Below are 25,916 nucleotides of genomic sequence, written 5' to 3'. Positions count from 1 at the left end.
GTATCTAATAAAATTTATGTTATTTTTTATATAACATATATCTGATGCTTATATCTGTTGAGAATCTTAAAAAGGTCAATTAAACATTTATTTCGTCACAAATATTAAACATTTTTGCGTTATATGTAGTTTACCGATACTTTTTGAGATACTATATGACAGAAAAGGAGAGCTTGGTAAAGATATTTCTGTATAATCATACTGAAACATTTTTCTGTTATTCGTTATCTCTAACTTACTGTAAGCGCGTAGGCACATGTGTGTGTATGTGTGTGTGTGCTCGCATTTATTCATCAATGAATATTCTACCACAAATAATCATTTAAAAGCCAGCAGTTCTTCCTTCCCTGCGAAAGTCTGAGCTAGCAATTATTTCTCCGTTTTGTTTGGATATAGCTGTAATTGCACTTCCAATTCCTGAGTAAGTTGAAACATTGTGTCCAATGCTAGATAAATAATTTAACACGTCCGGAGAAAATCCTTTTTCATTTTGAACAACCATTGGTAAGAGCTGGAGTTTCATAAAAAGCGTTATTGATAGTTGGAAATGCGCAATATCGAATGACGAATTGACGTTGAACTTTACCTGATGATGAATTCTAAGCGTATCAACAGCTTGTTTTACGTTATATCCTGACCAAAGATTTAATACCATTGCTATTGCAACTGCAGAGGTGATTTTAGTTCCGCCTGCAGCACCAATTACTAGACGAACTTCTCCACTATTGTCTACCTTTACGAACAAGAAAGAGAAACAATAAGATGGGAATACTCGATATTTATCTCTTAATTCATAAAGTACACATACAACGATGGTTGGACTCATAGAGCTCATAGGTCTTTTTCCAGGCCTAATGAAATTCGCTGGCGAAGGTGGTACGTCGAAACCATTAGTTATATTTGGAGAACTAAAATCGTCCATTTCATCGTTAAAAATTATCCCTGTCGATCTTGAACGTCTCATCGCGCCAAAGCTATCGAATTGATATAGAGAATTAAAAGATACGTCTTTTATCCTATTCATAGGCGTAGGTGTGCTTTTGAAAATTGCATTTAAAAGTAGAGAGCTTACAAAATCAACATACACTTGATTTATCGTGGATGTGACTGATACAGCCGATCCGTCTGGAGCTAAGACAGAAACGTGAGATGTCCCTGAATCCTCTGGTGTGCTCATAACAGCACCATAATATTTCGGATCATTGTTTGTTTTATTAATTGTAATTTTATTTCGAATACTGTTGGCATAGTCGATGGATGTCAGATTATCAAGCACGGAAGCTGAAAGGATTATTGCTTATGTAAAATAAAGAAGAAACATAGGAATGTTCTCGGATGTTAATGATAAGATTTTAAACTTTTCAACGAAAATATCTCATTTCAAATATCGTATGTTTATTAATTCCGAGACATTTGATTCCAAATTTACGCTTATCGCATCTTCTTATCTAAAACGATTTAAAATAAAGTTCTGATGGTATATCATAAAATACAATTGCTCTTCATTACGTATGATTATTGCGGCTGATAATTAGATAATGTAAACTGCCAACTCACTGATATCGACGAATTCAGGATCAGCCAATTCGCTTCTCTTAGCGTAAGCCCATTTAAACGTTTCGACTATAATTTGCCACATAATTTTGTTGTCGTGGTGAGGAACCATGCCGTGAAGAACATTCATAATAAAAGCTAGAATCGCACCTGAACCCGGTGGTGGTGCGGTATACATCGTTAAATTCCCGATCGTTGATTTTATCGGTTTCATCCATTTTACTCTATAATAAGCATATCATTCACAAATTCATTGCCAATTTTCCCCCACTAAGCATGTACATCGAGGGTCCAAACAAACCTGTACTTTTGCAGATCTTCCTTCTTAATGATACCGTTGAAAGTTTTGATTTCTTCGACTAAGCTATCAGCTATAGTTCCGTTATAAAATATATGGGGTCCATGACTTGCGATCAACTTTAACGTCTCTGCCAAACGCGGCCTCTTTATTCTATCATTTACCTAAAAGAAGCGAAATTTTATGACGACCAATGTTTTAACCGGGGACTATGAAAGAAAAACAAGCGTGACAAATGTGACACCTTCCATGTTGAATTGGTAATAGGATTTATGAGGATTTCCGCCAAAGACTTTTCTGCTCTTATTAACGGCTCTTTACTCGTCAAATACGAGGCCAGGTATTTAGTTACGAGAGATCCAGTGGCGCACAAAGAAATAGTAGGCTCAAATAAATCGGGCCATGGCAGTTTTCCGTATTTTTGATGAGCTTCCCAATATCCGAGTAGTTCGCCCGGCACAGCTATTGCTAATCCACCTTTTTCGTTTACACGATCAGATTAATATATCTACACTATGTTTGCAAGTAACAACGATATGTAATAAAAAGATCAGACAGCTTACCGAACAGCGCTAAATCAGGGTTGCTTTGAAACATATCCTCGTGCGCGTCAGATGGAGCAGTTTCCCGCGCATCCAGATAATTGGCAGTTTTGGTAGTAGAGTCCCAAATGGTCATTAAAAATCCACCGCCCAGCCCCATGCTTCGATTCATCGAAGAATGCAACGTTATAAGACGGGAGTTCGAAGACTAAAGATCATGCATACATGTATAATCCAAGTTTAATTTACCTATGTAATGATGCAACGCCCTCGCACAACAGGGATGCTATAGCCGCATCGACAGCCGAACCACCTCTCATTAACATACCGGCACCTATCTGAGCGCATTCTTGTCCGTTCGTAGATACCGCGCCCTTGCAAACAGAAAACATGAGTTCAGATCAACGTAAGAGTCGCTTCGATCGCGATCGTAAATGTAATAATTGACGTTCCTTTCTCCGAACGAAAGTATGTAAATAGAGCGACACTTTAGTAAGTAAGCAAATGAAAAAGTTTATCTTACATCATACTTTACCTTTGTATATATTCCGAAATACGAAGTACCGCCTGTGTATTCTGAATTCTTATTTTCTGTACCAGTAACGAGTAAAACGATTATTATCGTTAGTATTACAGTTAGAACTACAGCGATGCTCACCCCAAGTATTACAGCCCTCTTTCTGCTTAGTCTGCACGAAAAGGAATTGTTTTCTTAATCTTCCAAAATAATTCGGAAAGAAAATATTTCGATGATAACAACATTTTTATTGGTTCTAATAAATTCGCCTTTATCTTCGAATCTGAATAGAAACAGATTGCGTTTGTCTCTTATTTTAAATACGCGGAAGAAGGATGCACGATTACTTCGAGTGTTGATATCGACCGTTTCGATCGAATCAGCAAAATGAAATTCGTCTTATGTAGAAATATCTTTACGTACTTAAAAATGTTATCGAGTGATTATATGCATGTATATATACCCTTTTATAATAACGAACTTCGTAAAGATAATTAAAACATCTGTGATTGCCTCCTTTTTACGTTGAATATCAACAAATGATATCAATTATTTCGCGTTATCTGTTCGGTAATAGCAGAAGTAAAGGAAATACAATATGAAATCCGATTAATCAAAAATTTTATTTTATTTTTCCATATTATCGAGTGTAAAAATAAAAAGACACTATATTATTAAATAATTATAAAATATAATTATTTATAATTATTAAATATAAAGACACTATATATATTATATTATTGATACATACATACATGTATGTAATACGATTGCATCTATATATATATATATACATAATATGTGTATTATATGTATAGTATATTGTAACTTGTTTCCTTCAACTACTTTAACGATGACAGAACAAAGTTTGAAAATATAAAATTATTTAAAAAATTAACGAAATATAATACGGCCGCATCGTATCTGATAGTACTTCGATAAGAAATGTAAATATTATCTAAAACTCACATATTTCGCGTAATTGCTTCATTTTTATGATCCATTGCATAAAACTTGCGTACAGTAATACATACTAATTCTCACGTACACCATGTAATGTGCAAAGAACATCACTATATAATCATTTAAGATAAACATTCGAAATGAATAACACTTGAGAATGATTTTTTTAATTTGTCAAAGCTCTAAAAAATTAAATTCAGTCAGTTGCCTTTATTAAATTAAATCCTGTCAGTTTTCACCGAAGCAACTCCTCCGTGTTGAAAACGATCTAAGGACTACACACATAGGTGCACGAGTAACTTCCATCGAGGACAAATGTTAAAACTCTGACACCGATTTCGCACAATAGTTAACGGACATTTGCGTAAAAAAGATTTTACCAAAAAGAAATCGTTAGACAGGGATAATAAATGAAGTGTCAAAAATAATAAATATTTTACCAACCCGATCATATTACGTGAACAAACACAGCATAAGAGAGCTCTCAACCTTGACTGAACGTTTCACCAAGCCGATCGTCGCCTTTTGTACTAGCATGATACAGATTCTATTTATTCATCCCCACTACTACCAATACATTCGCAAAGTAGTATCCTACTATTTTATTTAAAAATCTATCTTAAAAATTTATTTTACTTAAGAAGCCTCCAAAGTTGTTAATATCTTTTTTAATATACAGTACGCCAAACGACAAAACGTTTCATTAATTAATATTATAATCTTTCTTTAATACCTGTTGCATTACCTTTGGAACGCTGGTGTTATTTTTAAAAAATTTGGTTCATTTATTGTATCTTTCTCGATACCGCGTACATACCTTTTTCATTTGTTCTCCAACATATGATGGTTTTCTAAGAACGCAACTCATTACAACAGTAGATACATGCATACTGCTCTTCTCATTTGATAAGTTTTTAAAAATCTAGAAACGATAACTTGGCGGTTTTTACAAGGACGCGACATGATATTATTTTTCGTAAGTTTTTCTTAATAAAAAGACAGGGTCGTAATTCTACGTGTTAAGCGAGCGACAGTTATGTATTGATTGCAATATTTTTTTTTTTTTCTTGAAAGCAAATGTAAGTTATTTCTTACATTTTTGGAAAAACAAGCAATAACAAACAATGTGTTATGCAAATGTGTTATGTCACTATCGATATATGTATGTAAAAACTGGTAGAAAATGATCATGGACATAGCAATAACGGAATGAAGCGTAAACCACTACTTTAGACTTTAGGCGAGGAGAGTGAAGTTATTTGCAGTGGGGAGCGGGAAACACGATCACGTGGTACTTTGGTGCCGCATTGCTGATTGGTTTTAGCTGAATGCGCGAAATTTCAAAATGAGACTTTTAGTTTACAATTATACATATAAGATAGAACATTCTCCGTAGAACAGAGATACAAAGTGTTTTTTTTATATATCAGTGTACTGACATGTTAATGGTGTTCTATAAATGCATATCATCGAGACGTAAGAATTTTATAAATATTAAATATCTTTATTGTTTTTGTTTGGTATCTAATTTTGCAACTACCATGGGCATAGACAACTATACAATAAATTCAATAAATTATTATTTAATGAGATTATATAGAAATAGAGATAACTAGAAGATTATCTTTCATTTTTCTGCACATAACAAAGCATTATGATTCATATTCAACATGATTCAGCGAATTTTTCAACACCATATAACTTATCACCGAGCGATTAAATGTTAATCTAATTACCTAAATATCGAAACTTCGATAAATTGTGCAATTATATAAATTGAATCGTCAATATCAATAGCATAAGGAGATTAAGATACATCGTCAATAATTTTTAAATAGAATTCTTTTTTATTGATTTTATCATCAATTACATTTATTGACGCAACGCTTGATACTCATTGATGCGTCGCTTACATTGATGTGTCGTATATTCGTTGAGGTATTAATGGCTTGTTTTGCGATATAATCTAAATATCACTGTCAAGCGTGCTTTGCTTAGACACATGACTTTCTAACTTCGAAAATAATTCACCCCCAATAAAATTGCTTAGAAATTCATTAGTTAGGCCGGTAACTGGAAATTTCTTACCCATATATGTACTGCTACTTTTGCATAACGTATTTCTAATAGTTCTTTCACATATATGTCAAACTGTTATGACATTATTAGATGAATATGTCAATTCACCTAACTCACTTTTACTCGATAAGAATAAGATTGCGCTTGCGTGATCATAACCAATCGCCAATACGGCACCAAAGTACCACGTGACCGTTGTTCCCTTTTCCCCGAAAATGACTTCAACCCCGCATCCTCACTATTTCAACCCGTTATTCCTATTGTCGAGAGAAATACGTTCCGCTGTATTACCCTCTATCGGTAAGAAATGGAATCAAGCCTCTGAATGAGTAGCGAATGTAGCGATCAGTTCGAAAAACGGCGAAGTCATTTCGTGGACGAAGTAAGTGAAGTGCATTTTTGTAAAGTTTGAAATAATGACAGCAAGGTACGATAGAGCTATCACGGTATTTTCACCAGATGGGCATTTGCTACAAGTGGAATATGCACAAGAAGCCGTGAGAAAAGGTTCTTCTGCGGTACGGTGATATATTTTGTCTAACCTCTTTTATGTTTGCGGTTAAATTGTTCAACTTTCTATATATCTTTTGCATTAAGTATATCTTTCTCTCTATATGAAATTTTGCGTAATAATATTTAAGTACGTTTAAATATGTATAGTTAATAAATTGAATTTAAAGTAAATTGAAATACTTTTCATATGTATGATGTATGTCTTTATGCTTTGTAATGTATATCTATGTAAAAGGAAAATATTTTTAATTGATTTATATCAGGTTGGCGTTCGTGGTAACGACGTAGTCGTTTTAGGTGTTGAAAAGAAGTCCATTGCAAAACTTCAAGAAGAACGGACAGTTCGTAAGATATGTCTCTTAGATGAACATGTTGTAATGGCATTTGCAGGTTCGTTTATAGATAGATCTTTTAAATATTTGTAGTATGATCTACAGACATACTATATTTTAATGTATATCTTGTTTTATGTTCTAAGGCTTGACAGCAGATGCAAGAGTACTAATTAATCGAGCACAAGTTGAGTGTCAGAGTCACAGATTAACTGTAGAAGATCCAGTTACATTGGAATATATAACTAGGTACATTGCAGGTAAATAAACATATTTTACTTGTTACATTTCAATTATGTCTATGCTTATAAGACGAATAACTTGATCATTGCTCTTAGGTTTGAAACAGAAATATACACAAAGTAATGGTAGAAGACCATTTGGAATATCATGTCTGTTAGCTGGTTTTGATTATGATGGTGTTCCACACCTGTATCAAACAGAACCCTCAGGCATTTATTATGAGTGGAAGGTATGTCACCTGCATAAAGACTATTCTTGTTAATTGCAAAAGAAAAAAGAAAAAATATTAATTTCTTTTTAAAGGCAAACGCAACAGGTCGAAATGCTAAAACAGTTCATGAATTTTTACAAAAATATTATACACCAGAAGAAGTAGCGACAGAAAAAGGAACGATAAAATTGGCTATTAGAGCTTTACTAGAAGTTGTACAATCAGGAAGAAAAAATTTAGAAATCGCCGTAATGCGACGCGGTCAACCTCTACAGGTATATAAAGTTTACGACTCTTATTTTCTATCTTTTCCTTGAACGATTCATTTCACATATTTTTTATGCTGTAGATGCTAGATTTAGATACCATTGGAGAATATGTTACTGAAATTGAGAGAGAAAAAGAAGCAGAAGCTGAAAAGAAGAAGCAAAAGAAGTGATATCTTTACATGAAATTACATTTATTCTTCGTTCATTGGTATTTTGCATAAAATAAATATAAAATACATCAATAAGAAAACACAAAGTTTTAATATTTATTTCATTTGTATTCTATTGTTACATCTATTAGAAACAATATGTACATTCACACATTTTAATATGTGATTCAAAATTCATACTATATTACCACAAATATCTTTTTGTATTTGTTATACATGTAATAAAATTATGATCAAATAATAAATAATTACTTAAATTACACAATTCCGTACATTACAATATACTACTTATTGAATGACGATATTATTGTGCCTCCCCCAAAAATTAATAATAAAAACATAAGATTCACTGTATGTGTTAAGAAGATAAAGATCTTCCACGATGACTGAATATTTGAAATGATGGAAGATTTCTTAATGTTTCCCACGATTTGTTTTCTAAATCAACCACTGCTCGAATTTCCTTAAAATCACCGGCAATATACATTACTCCATACATAACCATAAATAAACTGATAATGCCTTGTATTAAAATCTGTAATAAAAACGTATCACCATACTTTTTATATGCCAGGATTTGTAAATCTAATTTTATACATACATCAATTGGTAAGGTAATGAATTCCTGTTCAGTTATCCGTAAATACGAACGATCTGTGAATTGCATTGCACAAAGACAATTTAAGATACAAACAACTTAACCTAAGACATATTAAGGAAAGGTAATTCGATCAAAAAATTCTTAATTATAACTGCAGTACGTACGTTGGGCAGCTGAATATGCTGTATGTAATATTGACAATAGTCCCATCAACGTTATAAATTTGTGTAAAGCGGTTGCAGGCATTTTAGTATTATAAATTATAACGAATTATTAATTTCTATCGATAACTTAATACCAACAACAGTAATCCTCATACTCATGTCGTCTCAACTGTACCAAACAAGGCTTGTTTTCACCAGTTTTCACACATACACGAAAGAGAATAATACGAGTTATCTATATCTGTAAGTAGTCCTTTTTTATATTATACGGCATTTCTAATTGTATTGTATAATATTTTTAAAAAATCCATTTAAGTACAAGTAGTTTACTTAGTTTTTAATATGTTGCAAGTACAAATTGATCATTTATTAATCTACTGACTATAATGTGGATTTCTACTATAAAAGAATATACTGCCACCAGAGGACGTATTCATGTACAATTGTATTCATTGTAAATAGTCTAATGAACTGATCAAGGTAGTATATGCAAAGGTTGATCGCTCTCTTTGTCTATCTACGTACACATTTAAAATGTTTGTTTATAGTTGATAATCGTCCTAACAATACTAAGAATCATGGATTATGAATTTAAACTAAAAACTGATACAGATCGAACGAAAGTCGAAGATCTTTTTGAATTCGAAGGATGTAAAGTTGGAAGAGGAACTTATGGGCATGTATATAAAGCTCGCAGAAAGGAAGGGTTAGTGTTTCTAACCTAACATAGAAGATTGCGTAGCATTTAATACTATTATATTTTACATGAATAAGAATAATCTTCAATTTTTCATAAATTGTATAAATTTATAGGAAATATCTTTTTGTTATTAGAAGATTGTAGCTTTTACTTCAATGTTTAAATAAAACTAATTCCTATACATGTTTTGTACGGTTTCTAGAATTATCTACATATAATATACACTGATTTATTTTAATTACTCTAGACATTAAGTACATTACATAAAATATTTATACAAGGTGTGAATTCTTTTCATTTTATCCTTTTCACTTTCTCTGATTATAATGCGTATATACTTGATATTTGAATAGAGTACCAGATAGCGAATTAAAATCTCGGCCAGACACAAAGGATTTTGGCCTAAAGCAGATTGAAGGTACAGGTCTTTCAATGTCTGCATGTCGAGAAATTGCAGTAAGTATTGATCCTTTCTTCTATATGTACAGCATTATATGTAGTAATAATAATTTTACTACAAATATTTTGATATGCTCCTTTCTACAGTTACTTAGGGAACTAAAACATGTAAATGTGATTACGTTAATTAGAGTTTTTCTATCACACATTGATCGCAAAGTATGGTTACTATTTGATTTTGCTGAACATGATTTATGGGTATGTTCATGTTTATTACAAATACTTCCTAATAATACAGCTATTTTATTAAACAGTACTTACTATCTTGTAGAATATTAATAGCTTCTTATTTTAATCCATAGCATATAATAAAGTTTCATAGAGCAGCAAAGGCTAATAAAAAACCTGTTATGGTACCAAAGGGTATGGTAAAATCTTTATTATATCAAATTCTAGATGGTATTCATTATTTACATTCCAATTGGGTGCTTCACAGAGACTTGGTAATTTATTATTATTTGCAAACACTATACATATATGTGTAATATTTTATGTATGATTAACTTGATATATTATAATTTAGAAACCAGCAAATATCTTAGTAATGGGAGAAGGAAATGAAAGGGGACGTGTAAAAATTGCAGACATGGGTTTTGCTAGATTATTCAATGCCCCCCTAAAGCCTCTTGCAGACTTGGATCCAGTCGTAGTGACATTTTGGTATAGAGCACCAGAATTGCTTTTAGGTGCTAGACATTACACGAAAGCTATAGGTATTTTTTATATATTTAAAAATTAAAATTAACTGTTCGTGCACAATTGCTTCCAAGTATTTTCCTTCTGTTGTTTCAGATATCTGGGCAATTGGGTGTATATTTGCAGAGCTTTTAACTTCTGAACCTATATTTCATTGTAGACAAGAAGATATTAAGACTAGCAATCCTTATCATCATGATCAATTAGATAGGTAAAGATTTTGTTTGATATATTACTATGTTCATAATATAGAAGATAAGACAAAAAGAAACGAATTTCTTTGATGTTCAGGATATTCAATGTGATGGGATTTCCTTTGGAAAAGGATTGGGAAGATATTAAGAAAATGCCAGAACACCCTACATTATTGAAAGACTTTAAAAGATCAAAGTTAGTATTTTTTTAAAAGTAGTTGTCTTACAGAAAAATTAAAATTTGTAACTTAATTTTAATTTAAATATAAACCTTTTTACAGCTATGCAAATTGTTCTCTTACAAAATATATGGATCGACATAAAATTAAACCCGATAGTAAAGCGTTTAATCTGGTGAGGCTAAGTAAAATATTTTAAGCCTTAACCATTTTTCCGAATAATAATATTTAAACATTTCAGCTTCAAAAACTGTTAATGATGGATCCAAATAAACGAATAACTTCTGAACATTCTATGCAAGATGCTTACTTCCAAGAAGAACCATTGCCAACGCAAGAGTATGTTTGTAACGATTTATGTGATATTGTCTCACTCATATCGATCGATTACTGGTAAATCTAGAGTCAATCTAATTGAATAATGTTGTAGTATATTTGCCGGTTGCCCTATTCCTTATCCGAAACGGGAATTCTTAACGGACGACGATACAGAGGAAAAGACTGAAAACAAAGCACGGCAAAATCAACAACAAACTGTGAGTGTATATAGATTTATTCGTGTAATTGGTTTCCCTTCTTACGAATTTCGTAAAATTTTAGCAGCAAAATCAGCAACAACAAGGGAATGGCGATCATAATCATGGACAAAATGCAAAGCGGGTGAGACTCAATGGTCCTCATGGGGCTCCAGAATTTCATCAACATCAGAGTCATGCAATGACCCATCAACAGCCTCCAGGGATGGTTTATTCTACAGCACAACCAACGCAACCGTCAAATTTTCATCAACGTTTTTAAACGATTTCGTTTGAACGATTGGATTCATTGATAGAGCAATTAAATTATCAGTTTACCGATTTGATCGATTTCTGTATCAATGAACAGACCAGTGATTCCTGTATATTCACAGTACGATAATATAACTTTATTTATATATTGTATACATGTATATGTCTTACAAAGTACTCTTCAGACTTTACATGCATTTAAAATTTCAGAAATATCACATCTACGACACGTTAGTAATATTACTGAAAACAATATATCGATTTCTTGCCCCTAATAAGCGACATCAGTACATTTTTGGTAATGTCAAGAACATCTGAGAAATCATAAAGCTCCTAAATATCCTTGCGTTTACTTTACGTTTAACTACTAATCAAACAAACAAACGAAATATTATATTGGTAGGATAGGGGAAGAATAAATGGTAGCCCGAAAAAGGTAGAGTTTGAAAAAGGGGACGAATGAAATGAAAAAAGAATGCAAATTGGAAAGTAAATGTGGAGTCTTCATCCAGAGGATGACGAAGACGAGTGAAGTTGAATTGAGCGAAGGGAAAGTACGCATGCGCGGTAAATCATTCCGCAGCAAGGTGGCGGTCCGTTGTGCCGCGCGCTCCTGAAACGCAGTTTCCGTGAATCGGTGCTTGACGAAAAAAGTGTGCGTGAACCGCGTGTTACTGCGATCGAGATGCCGATCAAACTACGGTCCATTTATTCGCCAGTCAACTCGTTGTTTAAATGAAAATAAAAGGTGAGAAACATCTTACGTATCGAACTATGTACGCGACTTTTCTTTCCTACTATTCCACGTTTTGTCAAGTTCCATTAATCTAGAAGATGAGCACCTGTCAAACCTGGTCGCGTTCCCTTTTTTTTTTTTTTAGCGAGGAACACTGTTGTCGATGAAACTTGCTTGTTTCGTTAGTATTAGTTCAAAATAATTATTATCCGGGTATTTTTTACTTTTTCCAATTTATAAAAGTGGTCTGTTGTTTTCACAAATTCAATAGCGCACGCGTTATTTCCAGTTTCGAGCGAATATTCGTATTGCACAATACTAAAAAATCTCTTGCGTAATAAACAACGAAAGAATTCTAATCGTGTTGTATAACATTTTAAAAAATGATGCAGTATTATTTGTCGATTTCTCACTTTGATTTCTCATACAGTAAATGAACACTCGATAATGTTTTTCGAGCGTTAGCGATGAAACATAATGTTTCTTAGATTTTGATCGGTAGCTGCAAACCGTAAACAGTGATATTTTACATAGCTGCTAATATTGCGTAATTAAAAGCCATAAAATAGGTATTTTCCCTTAAAAGCATTTTTTTCGTGACGAAGAAAAAAAATGATAGAAGTTAAGATTTTCAATTTTGAAAATATCAAGAAACATTATAAATACAAAAGTAAAAGTAGTGGAGGGGGAGGGGGCGATCCTGACCACTATAATCCAACAACCAGTTGAGGGCCATGACCACGTTGCGACAAGGTAACCGCAATTAACTCGGATCGATGTATTAATCGAACGATTCGAAATCCTAACTGTTTCCGAATCGTGTTGAACAAATATAGGAAATATGTTAATACAATTAAGACGATACATGGTACATATACGTACTCATATATATATTTAATGCGAATTAATCAAGACGTGCTATCCACCAAATGCGATTCGTCGCAGACATATGTAAATGTTTATGTTTCCTGAGAATTCTGTTATTATATTCGTGACAAAAAGCAAAAGACAGAAAAATCCAAGGAAAGATAGACATTTTGTTTCGCACAAGGACGTTCAGAGTATTCTATTCTAACTTTCACACGAAGACAAACATGACGAAACTAGCAATCTCGTATCCTCGTATCTTAGTACGAAGATCAGTGCAAAAGATGTTCGAAACTTTGTATCATGAACGGTACCCTAAGTATCGGTACCCCGAAACAAAATAAAAAGACGCTGATTGGATAACAGAACGATGCATCGATTATCGATAATTCCATTGGTCTCTTCGTAGCTTGTTACGAAAAGATTCAGGATAGCCCTATCGTGCGGCTCTATACATGGAGATGGCCTCTGTTCGATATACGTTTTCTCTAAAGGAATAAGTAATCAAGGTACGATTCGGAAATATCACGGTAGATCGCACACTTGCTTCTGGAGCTAATATCAAAATGCCGAACGATGATAGTTGGAACAGCGAAGTGTCATTCTCGTCTATAGCTGCAAAGATCTATAGAAAAATCTATCTTGCCAAAACGTGAACGCGTCCACGCGGACCTACAGACCGCGATCTTCCGTGAATTCGAATCGCGAACATGACGTGATCGCGATTCGCATGGAATTCTCTTTTCGGTGACGAACGTCCGAGAAACGACATTGGCGATGGTCGAAACTTCTTTTGTCGGTAGTGAAAGACGTGGGAAGAGAGGAGAGCAGATTGTCGGTGAACAGTGAACACATACTTAACTTCGCGCTGTCGTACGCGAAAGAGAACGAGAACAAGAATGAGAGACAGAGAAGAGAGGCGAGGTCAACAAGGTACCCGATATGGTATCCCACGTCCGTCGAGAGTGCTATTTCATGTATATGTATGCCTAAATATACACGATACACACATAAATTCGTACACGCGTTCGTAAGATCGTCTCTGCTTGCCTCTGAGTATTAGGAATCGTCACAACTGAATTACTAAATGTAATATTATACACGGCTTTGCGATCGCTTTTATCGCCGTTCCTTTTCGTTCGACCAAATTTCATCGATCTTTGGTATAGGTTATTTGGTATATTCGTCATACCTTCGTATAGGAACGCCTGTAAATTACGCGGAACGTTCGACGGTTCGGTTTTCGAGCGATATCCTCGCCCGAAAGATTCATTTTGGTAAGGCACCATAGAGAACGAAGCTCAACATCGAAGCGTATCTTTCTTTTCATTCTTTCTTTTTCTTTTTTTTTTCTTGTGTCAATGTATCGGACCGCCCGGCCTTCCTAAGATGGCCAGTGCCACCGTAAATGCAGACACGCAAGTGCGAACTTGGAGGTCGTCGGTAGGAACGATTGCAGGAAGCACCGATGACTTAGTACGGCTGCAGCAAGGCGTACCAGCATGAATCATTTCTACCAGCTTCTACTGCGCTGGCGATATATTCGGAAACGTACTCGTGAATCTCCCTTATTTACGATTAATAGTCTATTGGTTTCTCGTCGTTTGAAAAAGTGTCGTCTACATCGGTGTTCGAGAGCAATCGTAACGCGTTACTCGACATTACACATGCACTGCAATTTTCAGATCTTTCGTCACCAGCGAAAGTCAATTTATCGACGAGAAATTTGCTCTTAGCTTTACCGACGCGATCCATATCGAACGATTCATCCAGTATTTACTTACACGTATATATAATACGTACTCCTTAATCGTGGCCCTTAATAATATTCAAGAATCTATTTTTAAACGTGACTAGAGGTATGCGCATGCATACGGTGACGCAATCCTATGGTCTTTCCCCTATATTTCCCTCTCTCCCTTTCCCCTCTTCTTTCTCTCTCTCCCTTTCACTCTCACTCTTTCGCGCCTCTTCACCCCTCTTTTTCTTTCCGTTGCTTTCCTCCTTCTCTCTCTCTTTCTCTCCCCTTCCACTGTACGATTGTGTCTCTCTTTCTCTTCTCGTGTCCTCCAATGTAAGTAAGTATTTACACTTATGTATTCTTCGACGACGTACATATTTCTACATTCACGGTCTTACGAAGCGGGAGACTTCATTTTTCGTACAGCGACACTACCTTCCTTCGTTTCGATCTTGCTTATTCTCGCTCCTCCATTCATCCAACACGGCATACCGAATGAATATCGAAATCTCCAACGAAATAACTTCGATATGCTTTAAAAATCATAAATAATGTCTTCGACAGTCGTCACTTACCAGATTCTTCCCTTTTCTATCGGAGTTCGATAATTGGACTGTAAGTTGCGGCCTCGTACGAGACACGCATAAAGAAGAGCGTGTCACGTTGACGCTCGATCTAGACCTCGTTCTAATTCAACTTGGTTTTATCTTGTTTATTTTGTTAATAGAAATTGAAGCGTTTCCGTGGAGTCGTAGAGTGGCGAGATGTTTTCAGAGGATGATCGGTAACGTTAAACTTCAAGCTTCATTGAAATCTCATTAGATCGTCGAACCGTAAATCCGTAGCGAGTACGACGATATATCAACTCGTGATTCGCAAATTATGGTAAAAGAAGTTGACTGGCCGTTACGAAACGCTATTAGACACGGTATATTAGATTTTTCCTTCTGTGTAACGTAATTACATTTATGCGCTACTTTGTTAGTTTATCGAGTTATCGCGTAATTAAATGACGGTAACTTTTGAAACTCGATCAAAAGCGTTTTCGTTTGTTTCAGATTCGGCGCACAAGGTTTCTCAAATGCAGCCGATATGGATTCCCACGTTGGTCTCGACTACATCGTGGATAATCCCGATTACTGCGTCAAGCTCGCCACGGGTAAAATTATTCAATGTTCTCGATAGCTCGAATGTCAGATAACCAGCTCCGATTGCATCCTATTAATCGCATATCTCGTTGAATTTCAGCCTTGGACACAGCGTGTCCCTCGGTTAAGAAGCAAGTGGTAGAATTGCTTTCGGCGCTGTGTGTTTACAGCCAGGATGGAAGACAGAGAGCTATCGATACTCTTCACGCGTATCAGGTGATCGAACTTGAGTAACAAATTCGAACATAGATCGGTTGTTCGTTCGTTCGCAGAGTAACGAAGTATTACCTCGAAGAACCGCAATTTTTATCGTGCTGGTATTAGGTAGCGTTTAAACGCAAGGTTGTCGTATCTGTTCGATGCAGACACAAAGAGCGCAAAGTGGCGTGCTAAGTTTGCGTAAAAATCACAGTTCAAGGTCTCTCTCCGGCAAACAAAGGACAATAGATATATGTTGCTTGGAAGCTCCGTTCGCGAGAATCACCAGGCTACGGCTACGCTATTGCACGCTACACAAACGATGATTCTATGCGACACGTTTTCTTATCGGAAGCCAATTCGTTCTTTGTATCGCATCGCAAACAAATTTTGAAAGTCGCAACACCGGAGTTGGTGTTCGCGCGAGCGCATTCGTCACAAACGCGAACGAGAACATTTAACGTCTTTTACGTTCTTCTTTCTTTTTTTTTTTTTTTTTTTTTCTTTGCGTTTCCATCTTCGTTTCGATAGCGGAGAAATAACGATCGGTGACACGTTGCAGAAAAGGAAAAATGAACGATATCGATTACGAATCGTGGTGGAAGAGTTGCAGAACGCCACTGCCGAAGATTATCGGACCGCACTATTGGCATTCATAAACTGTTTAGTCATTTCTACGCCAGTGCTGAAGGATCGCATAAGAATTCGCAACGAGTTCATCGGTTAGTAGGCAGATGTTGAAATTTCCCAATCGCTTTTATATCGTTGACGATGTCTAGAATAGATGTATCTGGGAGAGAAACGAGCAATATAGCCTAACGCGTGATTTATCTCGGTTGCAGGTTTGAAGCTCCTTCCGATTTTGAACGAGCTGCGGTGAGTACAGTACGACGACCTGGATTTATGACATTAACTGATTAACACCTTAACATCGTTGAATAATAAATAATAATGAACGTTACGAAAGGGCGCTTTATTGTACCCACACCTTCTCATTTGCACTTAATGCATCGTTAATATCGCGCATGCATCGAGCGTCGCATCGTACGCAACTAGCCAGAATTATTAAACGATTGCATCGAGGATTGGTTGACTAACGAAGCAGCGATACATTCAGCCTATGCGATGTACGACAGTTGCATGCACTAATCCAATCATCGTGTTCGCATTTCCGTTCTCCCTCTCTCGTTTTCAGGTGATCACATTTCCACCTATTCTCGTTTATGCGTCCATACGTACGATGGTCGCGTCATACCGCGATATCTTTCGCTTCGCTGTCGTGCGCAAGCGAAACAAAAGTAAGACGAACTGGACGAAACTATGATTGGAACTACAATTATTTGCGTGGAATCGCAGTTTTGTCCTTTCTGTTTAGCCCTCTACAGGAATAGTACGATCTGTCATTCCTCCGCGGGATGACGGACGAACAAACTATTCTTGATCGAGCAAAACCAATCGCGTGGAAGCTGCTTTAAATATCGATCGAGAAAATCACCGGTCAGGATTTACGATAAAAGGAATCGTGACCGATGCGTCCGATTTCGTCAACGTTTCCTACAAAAATTCTTGTCGATCTTTCGATTCGTTAAATCGTGTCTGTAATAAGAACGTTAGAACGATGCGTTTTAATAGTTCGTCTCGCTGTCTGTTCCCGTCTTTTTCGCCGAATTCCTCGTAAAATTCACCGTTCTCCTCGTAAACGAACGGCGCGCGATCCGAAACGTAGAGAAGGTGAAAATGAAGGAAAGATAGAGAACGAGGAAGACGAGGAGAAGATGGAAATCGCGCGCGAAAGCGAAAGAACGTTCGCGCAAAACGGAGAGGAGCAAGGGAAAAAAGAAGAACCGAAATACGTGGCTCGAAGGGAGAGAGAAAAGACCGAATTAACTCTCCGCGAGTATGCTCGAGCCGCGATGAGATGTAGCTATAGCTGGTACCAACGGACTCGGCTGGAACGCCGCCGCGCCGTGATACCTCTCATTCGTTTCAATATTTATACTCGTTGAATGCTCGTCGAGATCGTTCGAAATCTCATAATTCGTGGTCGTCTCGCGTTTTCTTTCGCCTTTTACATGTCGCGCACGGCCTTCGTCGAGATACACGCATTCAGTTACGCGTTCACTACGAGCGAAACAATTTAACGAACCTGTTATCGCCGTTTCGACGATACACGTACGATACGTAGTGTTTAGTGCAAAGTGATATATTCGAAATTTTATCTTTTGATTCGAGACGATTCTTTGCGTTTAAAAGTTAGTCCGTCTGGATAATCGTAAATAGAGTAACTATGTCGCACCTATGTCAGGAGCGTAAAGCGTAAGATACGATAAATCGGTTGCGCCGTGTGCGTCAGCTCGCTTTGTTCCGCACAAAAAATCGGCGAAACGAAAAAAGAGTAGGAGAAATAGGATCGACTCGCGAAAGCAAGAAAACCAGAGGGAAGGAAAAATCGGTAGGATAAAGAAATAGAAATTGTAGAGAAAACACGTTCGTGTCGAGCGAGACGAAAATAGAGCGAAGAGCTCGACGTAAGGGCTTAAAACGTACCCGGATCAGGAAGGTGACGCGATTGTTCTTGCAGGAAAAGCCACGCACCGGATCTGAGAGTGCAACTCGATGTTTTCGACGACCAACGAGAAACCGACGAGGAATTATCGAATCACGGACCACCTGGAATCGATCTTTCTTCCCACGTGGATGTCTTTTATGCGATCTTTGGACAAGTAAGAACTCGATATCGTTAGACGAAACTTCGCAGACCTTCTGTTTGCGCTTGACGTTATTAGATACGATCGATAACTTCTGTTCCGCGTCCACTTTATTTAGATCGCCGATACACCGCAAGAAATACCATTCTTGAGTATTCTGCAGCATCTGTTACGGCTGGATCCGAAAGATGCTGCCAGCGATCTAGCGTGGGATACGGCTGAGACGTTGGTTCATAGAGCTACGCTGTTGGAGAATCGAGAAGACGCTACCAAATTGTTGCGCTCACCTAGTCTTCAGGTAACGACTCGCCTTACAATTCCACTCCCATCGAATTTCCTCCTACAATGGCTCCGTTTATTTCGCTTTTATCGTTGGAAAACTAAGAAATGAACGAGTAATCCATTTTCCAGACGAATCTCTGTTGTCACTGTCGAGGTACCGATCAGACGTGTGGAGCCTCGCGAAAAGCGTCGTTATCGGTGAACAATTCGACGACGCCTCTGCCACCTTTACCGCCTCCTCCTCCGCCTCCTGTACCCGTTGATCCATCGGGTACAAGCTCGCCGACACAAAATCGCGTTTTACCACCACCTCCGCCTCCACCGCTTCTCACCGGCAACGCTACGTACGCCGATGCATCGATGGATCCACCGCCAATGCCACCGCCGTTGCACGCATTACCGGTCACACGAGTACCCACCCCCGAGCCGCCGAATAATCACGCGAGACTACTGCCGCAACAGGAAATACCCACCCCCAAGGCAAAAATGAAAACCATCAACTGGAACAAGATACCAAATCACAAGGTTCGCTTGTTTGCTTAACGACCTCTCGATCTTCGCCGCGCCCATCGATATCGTTTTATCGTTTTGGATACCATGATTCCTAGGTGATCGGAAAGCGCAACATTTGGTCTCTGGTTGCCGACGAGCATCAGAATTCTCCCATGGCGGATATAGATTGGGCAGAGATGGAAGGGCTGTTTTGTCAACAAGTGCCGCCGGTATTACCAGCCGCCTCGTGCTCCTCCTACGGTGCAAACTCCGATGCCGAGAGACGACGTAGGGAACCGACCGAGGTACTACGTATTTACGTATTTCATATGTAACCTTAGATAGATTTTTGCGCGGGTCACTCGATCCGAATTTTCTTTCACGAGTTTCTTTCCAATTTATTTCAGATCGCGCTTCTCGATGGCAAGAGGAGTTTGAACGTTAATATATTCCTAAAACAGTTTCGAAGGTAAGCGATCTATCGCGATCTTCTATCCGAGACATAGAGACACGGATTGAAAACGTTGCCGATGATTTCCAGTTCGAACGAAGATATTATTCGACTTATAAAGGACGGCAGTCACGACGAGATCGGGGCGGAGAAGTTGCGCGGCCTTCTAAAAATTTTACCGGAGGTCGACGAACTGGAAATGCTCAAGAGCTTCGACGGGGACAAGTCGAAGCTCGGAAATGCCGAGAAATTCTTTCTGCAACTGATTCAGGTACCAAAGTAAGTATCTTCGACGTAGTTTCTTATCATATGTATTACGATAGATGGCGGAAAAGTAGAAATTGAAATAAAATTCGCCTGGTGTGCCCTGCCAGTTACAAACTACGCATAGAATGCATGCTGCTGAAGGAAGAATTCGCCGCTAATATGAGCTATTTAGAACCAAGTATCAATTCGATGATCCTAGCTGGTGAAGACTTAATGACGAACAAGCCACTTCAAGAGGTGTTGTACATGGTTCTGGTGGCCGGAAACTTCCTCAATTCGGTACGAAAATAGAACGAAAGCACTCGCGTTCGTTGGAAAATTGACGCGCGCAAATGCGGACACGTAACTAAAATTATCGTCGTCTATGTACGTAGGGTGGTTACGCTGGGAACGCCGCCGGAGTAAAGTTATCCTCTTTGCAAAAAATAACCGAAATCCGAGCGAATAAACCAGGAATGAACCTTATACATTACGTAGCTCTGGTAACGTATATTCTTCGTGCTTCTTCGTTTACGCGTATCGTTTCTAGTTTATGTTCGAACGTTTCGTGCACCCGTAGCAAGCCGAAAGGAAGAGGAAGGATTTGCTGGATTTCGCAAAGGGTATGACCACTCTGGAAGCCGCCACGAAGTAAGTCCTTCGCGAAAATAATCTACTCGATTTAAACAACAGCTAAAACGTTCTCTCTTTTATCCTTTGTCGTGTGTGTGTGTGTTCGTGGTACACAGGACCACAACGGAGCAATTAAACAACGAATTTAACGCACTCGACACAAAGATCAAAAAGATCAAGGCACAGATTAATTTTCCTTCGACGGAAACCGACATACAGGAACAGATGGCACAGTTTTTGCAGGTACCGCGTCTTTAATGATTACTTGGTTGTTGGTAAAACAAAGAAAAAGGAAAAAGGAGGAAAACGTTAGAAAATCATCGAACGTGTCAGGAAAGTCTGATTAAACTCGCGCTTTTGTCGTAGATAGCGGAACGAGAAATGAGTCAATTGAAACGAGACATGGAAGAACTCGAAACGTTAAGACGATCGCTCGCCGAATTTTTCTGCGAAGACAGCAACACTTTCAAGATCGAGGAATGCCTCAAGATATTCCATCAATTTTGCCAAAAGTTTAATCAGGCTGTCGCAGAAAACGAGAGACGTAGAATTCAAGAGGAACAGATATTGGCAAGGCGCAAACAACGAGAAGAACAACTTTTGGCTAAAAAACGACTACGTACGTGATATAAATACGTATAATCTTTGTCCCCTTTTCTTTTCGTCAAGTCGTACATCAGCCTTTCTCTTCGATCGTTACATCGTATCACAATCGCGTCATTTTACCCAAATGTTACAGTGACCAATAACCAACAACAAATCGAGGCGCCGACCTCTGAATCTGAATGCAATTTAATCGGTTACGATCCTTTCGATCTTGCTAGCGGTTTACCTCAAAGGAATTACGGTCGTCCCGACGTTAAGGTATACGTTTCTCGTTTACTCCTTCGAATCAACGAAAATAATCATGTTCGACTTTCGATTTTTCCATTCTCCTTGATTTAGATCAAAAGACTGCAAAACGGGGCTGTCACTTCCGACGAAGATGTCTCGATAACCGGATCGCCTAATATTCGACGACGTTTAGGTTCTTGTTCCGGCGGAATCGTCGACCAGCAATCTACCAAAGAAGAAACTTACTCGCCAGGTATTCCAACTTTATTCCTCGATCACGCGCCTTACCTTTCTATCGGGCGCGACATATCCTTCTTCGCTACTGTTCTGCGTCTTCTCTCACGTTCGCAGATGTTACCCCGAACGGTACCCTTCGTCGTCGAAGAAGTCGAATACCCTGCGAGGATGACGACGGTAATTTAATGGACTTCTTAAGGACGTCGGGTCAAGACGGCACTCGTGAAAGAAAATCGTGGGGTAGCTTAGGTATAATCAAATCGTTCGCTCTTCTTCTACGATACGTAAAATTCCTTTAAGAGATTTGTTCTTCGTTCGTCTAACAATAGTAGTAGTAATAAGAATAACAGTAATAATAATCTTTTTCCCTGATCAACGAGCACAGATCGGTCGTGGGCAAGAAGAGCACGCGGCCAGTCTCGCAGAAGCGATCTATTAAACGCAGATTTCTCGATCGATCGCGAAAGGCCGAGTTCTCCGTCACCTTTGCTCGAGAGCAAACCTTTCTTGCAAGAGGAAGAAACGAAACCTGCAGGGTAAGCAACGTTCCTAATCAATCAATCAATCGTGATGCGTGTGCTCTGTAAATATGCGTTTATGTCGAATCGTAAATAGGAAAGCATGGCGGCAGAAGATCGAGGCATGGTTATCGGAGAACGAGAAGGAAGACCGTGCAGGCGAAGAGCTGCAGAAAAAAGCAAGACAGTTGCACCATGCGAATCGACGCTCCTACGAGGACTCAGGTACTTACCTATCGAGTATATGCGTACACACGTACTAGCATATATGTACATTGCGAAACGTTTTAAACTCCGTTGACTTAATGCGTAGAGAGCGAAGGCAAGACGAATATTCAAATCGAAGCTGGTTCCACCCACGATACGTACTCGGAAGTTTACGACTGGCGGCCGTCCGTTGAGAAGACAGATGTGATGCGCACGATGGAAGCTATCGAAGGTTATTCTTTCTATCGTATTGCACAGACCATCTTTACCATTTCTAGCAAATTTCTTTCTAGTTTGTAATTACGAATCGAATTCGAATACGAACTTGTTTTCGTTCCAGAAGCCGAGACGCATCCGTCGCAAAAGGATAAATCTCCTTGGCGAAAGTCGAGCCTGAACGTACCAAATAGTATGGAAGAGACTGACCCGCGTTATTCCCGCAGGCTAAGATCACGACTGAGCGCAGAAAACGTATTAACATCCAGCACTTTGCAGGTTGATACACTTATTTGATCATCGAGTACCGATTTCCCTCTTGTCGACAAAAAGAAACGATTGCAAGTTTTGTCTTCTGCTTCTCTTCTTATTGCAGTCGATCAAAGAGGAAGAGAGAAAGAAGAACAAGACTACCGACGTCGTGAATTCAAACCCTCAAGATGAGTTAACGATTTATCTAAGACAACCTTACGGCGACTCTCAAACCGCTGGATCGCGGAGATTTTCGAAACTGAAGAAAGGCGCTGACGAAGAGAAGATCACCGACAAGATCGAGATCGATTCTGATAATATAGAAACACCTCCAGCAACTAGAAAGTTATTCAGCCCGCCTAAAGAAGTGAAGCCGGTTGAGAAAGAACCGTGTAAAAGAGAACGTTGCAGCAGCTCTTTTCAAAGCAGAGACTTTAAGAATCCAATGTCGAAAAATGTAAATAACACAGACTTCGGAATAGGTAAGTGGTGTAAAGCGTTCTCCGCTAGTAATTTCGTTACCGTTGTCGTTATCGCTGATCCGTTTCAGGCAATTTTGATCGTTACTCGGCGGCAAGGAGAACACGAAGATACAAAAAAAATCAAGACTCGGCAGAGAAAGACTCGAAACAAGAGTCGATGGTCGATGTCGAGTCGTTGGAAGCGAAACCAGCTGACCGTCCGCACTCTTTGCCACTGTCGGAGGAAGAAGGACACGGCGAAGATTCCGTGTCATCCGTTTGGCAAGAGAAATCGAAACGGCAGGCGGAATCCTCGAGTTCGTTCGATATCGACACCGCATTGGCAGAGATCGCTCGTTCCGGCGAAGATCTTCAACGATTGTCGCGACCATTGGTGCACCGAACCTCGAGGCTACCGGTCAGTCAACCGTCAGCCGTCGTCGCCGTAACCAACACCGTTCTAAGTCCCGTGATGCAAGAGTCTCGACCTCGAGAATCCTCGTTGACCGTTCTCGCGGAAAGAGCTGTAACTAGCCGCGAACGACAGAGGACCATGATCGATCCTAGTCAGGTAAAAGAGGCGATCAGACTGACCAACAATCCGCCGAGTCAGGTGAACGAATGTCAGAACGTCTCAACGTGCCGATCTCGAAAGCAATCTCGATCTTTTGGGAAAAACGAATCCACGAACGATGAAATAGATCTAGCCATCGCCGATTCGAATCGTTGCCAAGAAAACGCAGATCCTGACGTCGAGATTTACCACGACAAACGAGCCGAATCGACGCTGCGAAACCAAAGCAAGATACAATCCGTACGATCCAACACGGACGGTTCGGTCTTTCATCCTAGATTCGTGCCGCCTGATATAAATGTCACCACCTCTACCTCCTCCTCTTTTTCTCTGTTGCCTGCTTCCGGAAAAGCTCGAGATCAAGAGATGAACGACGAAGGTTTCGAGGAAACGCAGAGTTTAGTTTCCGAAACCCTCAGTCAAGAAACGTCCTCCGGAAATTACGAGACGGATACCCACGATTCCACGCGATGCTCTCCAGCCGAATTACGCTATTCTGGAACCGATAATCATCCCCCTGTTCACACCACCATCGACCACATCCAGGTAACCGAACACAATCCGAGCAAATCGATCGGAGATGCGACGTTGAAAACAATGTCGTCGCCGTCACCACCGATCTCGAAAGGGTTCGAGAAACGAACGGGCTCGATGAAACACAGCAGCGAGAAGTCTAGCTTCCTTCCGAAACGGACAAACGCCTTAAAGCGGGACGTTTCAGTGAGAAAAGCGGCGGAGTCGATGCAACGAAATTCAAATCTGGCGTTCCAATCGAACAACAGTCAGACGAGGAACGAGGTAGAACGTTCGGGATCGAGAAGCAGTCTTCGTAGTTCGCGAAGTTCCTTGAATAGCGCCACGTCGGTAAACACCGTACGAAATTTAGTTCCGAATCACGCACCTCTTCGTACTTACACGTCAGCGATTTGCGCGTTAACCAACGATTTGCGAAAAAGTCCGTCACATAGTCCGTTACCGCCGAAAAGCAACGAAAAACGTCGAACGAATCCACGCGCGACGGTCACTAGAATACCAGCTAGCAGAAGCAGTAGCAGCGGAAGCAGCGTGGGTCCAACTGCGAGAACCGCTCGCAAGTCTCTCGGGGTAAGCATTCAGCTAGCCAGCTATCTTCTAATTTTTACGACAGTTTGTGTAAAATAAATCGTCGTGTTTTCAGTCGACCACCGATGTGCAAAAAGCAAACAAAGGACGAGCGCTCTTCTCGCGCAGTAGCAGCAGCGGAAGCGGCAGTAGCATGCGTCCACAGTCTTTGCCATTAAATCGTGTAAACGTCGAAAAGGTGCCATCGTCCGTCGCTAAAAGTAAGTTGATTCACCCAAGAAGTGGAACCAGAAATCACAGTTTCATGAGACCGACAGCCGCAAGTGTGAACAAAGGTTCCATTCCGAATCTACCCAGGAGCATCAAAGGTTTGGTCAAGTAATAATTCCGTAGAAAAGAAAAAAGATTCGCTCAATACCGATTGACACGCATCGATAGCCGTTGGCGATGCCCTACATATGCTTTCTTCTAACACAATCATTATCTTTAAACACTCATCAGAGTTTCCTCGTGGAGTTTAAATCGTTCGCTTTGACATAGAACATCGAAGTCGTGTCGGGATCGTTGATGTCGAGGATGAC

At 38.9% G+C, this 25,916-nt stretch overlaps 4 protein-coding genes across 9 annotated transcripts; 2 read left to right on the top strand and 2 right to left on the bottom strand.

The window, feature by feature from the left end:
- Positions 1-64: 64 nt before the first annotated feature.
- Positions 65-4,326, bottom strand: LOC117205001 (glutathione hydrolase 1 proenzyme-like). Its single transcript, XM_033443006.1, has 11 exons — positions 4,319-4,326; positions 2,930-3,083; positions 2,644-2,768; positions 2,416-2,555; positions 2,097-2,329; positions 1,856-2,016; positions 1,558-1,778; positions 1,086-1,281; positions 809-974; positions 587-733; positions 65-511 (listed from the first exon to the last, which is right to left on the bottom strand). Exons 1-11 carry the CDS (start codon positions 4,324-4,326, stop codon positions 323-325), a joined length of 1,740 nt encoding a protein of 579 aa, XP_033298897.1. The 3' UTR covers positions 65-322.
- A 1,867-nt stretch (positions 4,327-6,193) lies between these two features.
- Positions 6,194-7,940, top strand: LOC117205010 (proteasome subunit alpha type-7-1). Its single transcript, XM_033443026.1, has 6 exons — positions 6,194-6,471; positions 6,730-6,856; positions 6,945-7,058; positions 7,137-7,270; positions 7,345-7,527; positions 7,602-7,940. The coding sequence occupies exons 1-6, from the start codon at positions 6,370-6,372 to the stop codon at positions 7,689-7,691; spliced, it is 750 nt and encodes a 249-aa protein (XP_033298917.1). The 5' UTR covers positions 6,194-6,369; the 3' UTR covers positions 7,692-7,940.
- On the bottom strand, positions 7,764-8,651 carry LOC117205016 (membrane magnesium transporter 1). The gene is made up of 3 exons (XM_033443033.1): positions 8,457-8,651; positions 8,293-8,345; positions 7,764-8,226 (listed from the first exon to the last, which is right to left on the bottom strand). The coding sequence occupies exons 1-3, from the start codon at positions 8,536-8,538 to the stop codon at positions 8,050-8,052; spliced, it is 312 nt and encodes a 103-aa protein (XP_033298924.1). The 5' UTR covers positions 8,539-8,651; the 3' UTR covers positions 7,764-8,049.
- Positions 8,652-8,832: 181 nt separating this feature from the next.
- Positions 8,833-25,741, top strand: LOC117204995 (inverted formin-2). 6 transcript variants are annotated; one of them, XM_033442987.1, is made up of 25 exons: positions 15,875-15,975; positions 16,065-16,180; positions 16,725-16,884; positions 17,005-17,038; positions 18,744-18,885; positions 18,989-19,168; positions 19,282-19,677; positions 19,761-19,949; positions 20,052-20,113; positions 20,186-20,374; positions 20,470-20,641; positions 20,737-20,844; positions 20,922-20,992; positions 21,091-21,217; positions 21,341-21,593; positions 21,714-21,838; positions 21,920-22,061; positions 22,160-22,294; positions 22,431-22,581; positions 22,661-22,788; positions 22,877-23,002; positions 23,111-23,265; positions 23,363-23,720; positions 23,789-25,377; positions 25,451-25,741. In XM_033442987.1, the coding sequence occupies exons 1-25, from the start codon at positions 15,909-15,911 to the stop codon at positions 25,715-25,717; spliced, it is 5,442 nt and encodes a 1,813-aa protein (XP_033298878.1). In that variant the 5' UTR covers positions 15,875-15,908; the 3' UTR covers positions 25,718-25,741. The 6 variants fall into 6 exon arrangements, 3 of the variants coding, with proteins under 3 accessions (XP_033298878.1, XP_033298880.1, XP_033298879.1); XR_004487169.1 differs by lacking the exons at positions 16,725-16,884; positions 17,005-17,038; positions 18,744-18,885; ... (18 more) ...; positions 23,789-25,377; positions 25,451-25,741 and adding exons at positions 8,833-8,936; positions 9,005-9,162; positions 9,510-9,612; ... (8 more) ...; positions 11,285-11,593; positions 11,683-12,220; XR_004487170.1 differs by lacking the exons at positions 16,725-16,884; positions 17,005-17,038; positions 18,744-18,885; ... (18 more) ...; positions 23,789-25,377; positions 25,451-25,741 and adding exons at positions 8,892-8,910; positions 9,005-9,162; positions 9,510-9,612; ... (8 more) ...; positions 11,285-11,593; positions 11,683-12,220.
- The last annotated feature ends 175 nt before the right edge of the window (positions 25,742-25,916 follow it).

This window comes from Bombus bifarius, unplaced genomic scaffold (assembly GCF_011952205.1).
Source record: "Bombus bifarius isolate JDL3187 unplaced genomic scaffold, Bbif_JDL3187 scf7180000007986, whole genome shotgun sequence".
Lineage (NCBI taxonomy): Eukaryota > Metazoa > Arthropoda > Insecta > Hymenoptera > Apidae > Bombus > Bombus bifarius.
Note: the sequence above shows the minus strand (reverse complement) of the source record. Positions and strands in the feature narration are given on the sequence as shown.

Coding starts and splice junctions, on each gene's coding strand:
- LOC117205001 (XM_033443006.1), bottom strand. Junction 1,779..1,855: donor GAAGATCTGCAAAAGTACAG/GTTTGTTTGGAC, acceptor TGCTTATTATAG/AGTAAAATGGATGAAACCGA. Junction 734..808: donor CTATGAGTCCAACCATCGTT/GTATGTGTACTT, acceptor TTGTTCGTAAAG/GTAGACAATAGTGGAGAAGT.
- LOC117205010 (XM_033443026.1), top strand. CDS start 6,370: ATGACAGCAAGGTACGATAGAGCTATCACGGTATTTTCACCAGATGGG. Junction 6,472..6,729: donor TGAGAAAAGGTTCTTCTGCG/GTACGGTGATAT, acceptor GATTTATATCAG/GTTGGCGTTCGTGGTAACGA. Junction 6,857..6,944: donor TGTTGTAATGGCATTTGCAG/GTTCGTTTATAG, acceptor TTATGTTCTAAG/GCTTGACAGCAGATGCAAGA.
- LOC117205016 (XM_033443033.1), bottom strand. CDS start 8,538: ATGCCTGCAACCGCTTTACACAAATTTATAACGTTGATGGGACTATTG. Junction 8,346..8,456: donor AGCATATTCAGCTGCCCAAC/GTACGTACTGCA, acceptor TGCAATTCACAG/ATCGTTCGTATTTACGGATA. Junction 8,227..8,292: donor TCATTACCTTACCAATTGAT/GTATGTATAAAA, acceptor TTTTTATTACAG/ATTTTAATACAAGGCATTAT.
- LOC117204995 (XM_033442987.1), top strand. CDS start 15,909: ATGGATTCCCACGTTGGTCTCGACTACATCGTGGATAATCCCGATTAC. Junction 19,678..19,760: donor ACAAGATACCAAATCACAAG/GTTCGCTTGTTT, acceptor CATGATTCCTAG/GTGATCGGAAAGCGCAACAT. Junction 22,789..22,876: donor ACGCTCCTACGAGGACTCAG/GTACTTACCTAT, acceptor CTTAATGCGTAG/AGAGCGAAGGCAAGACGAAT.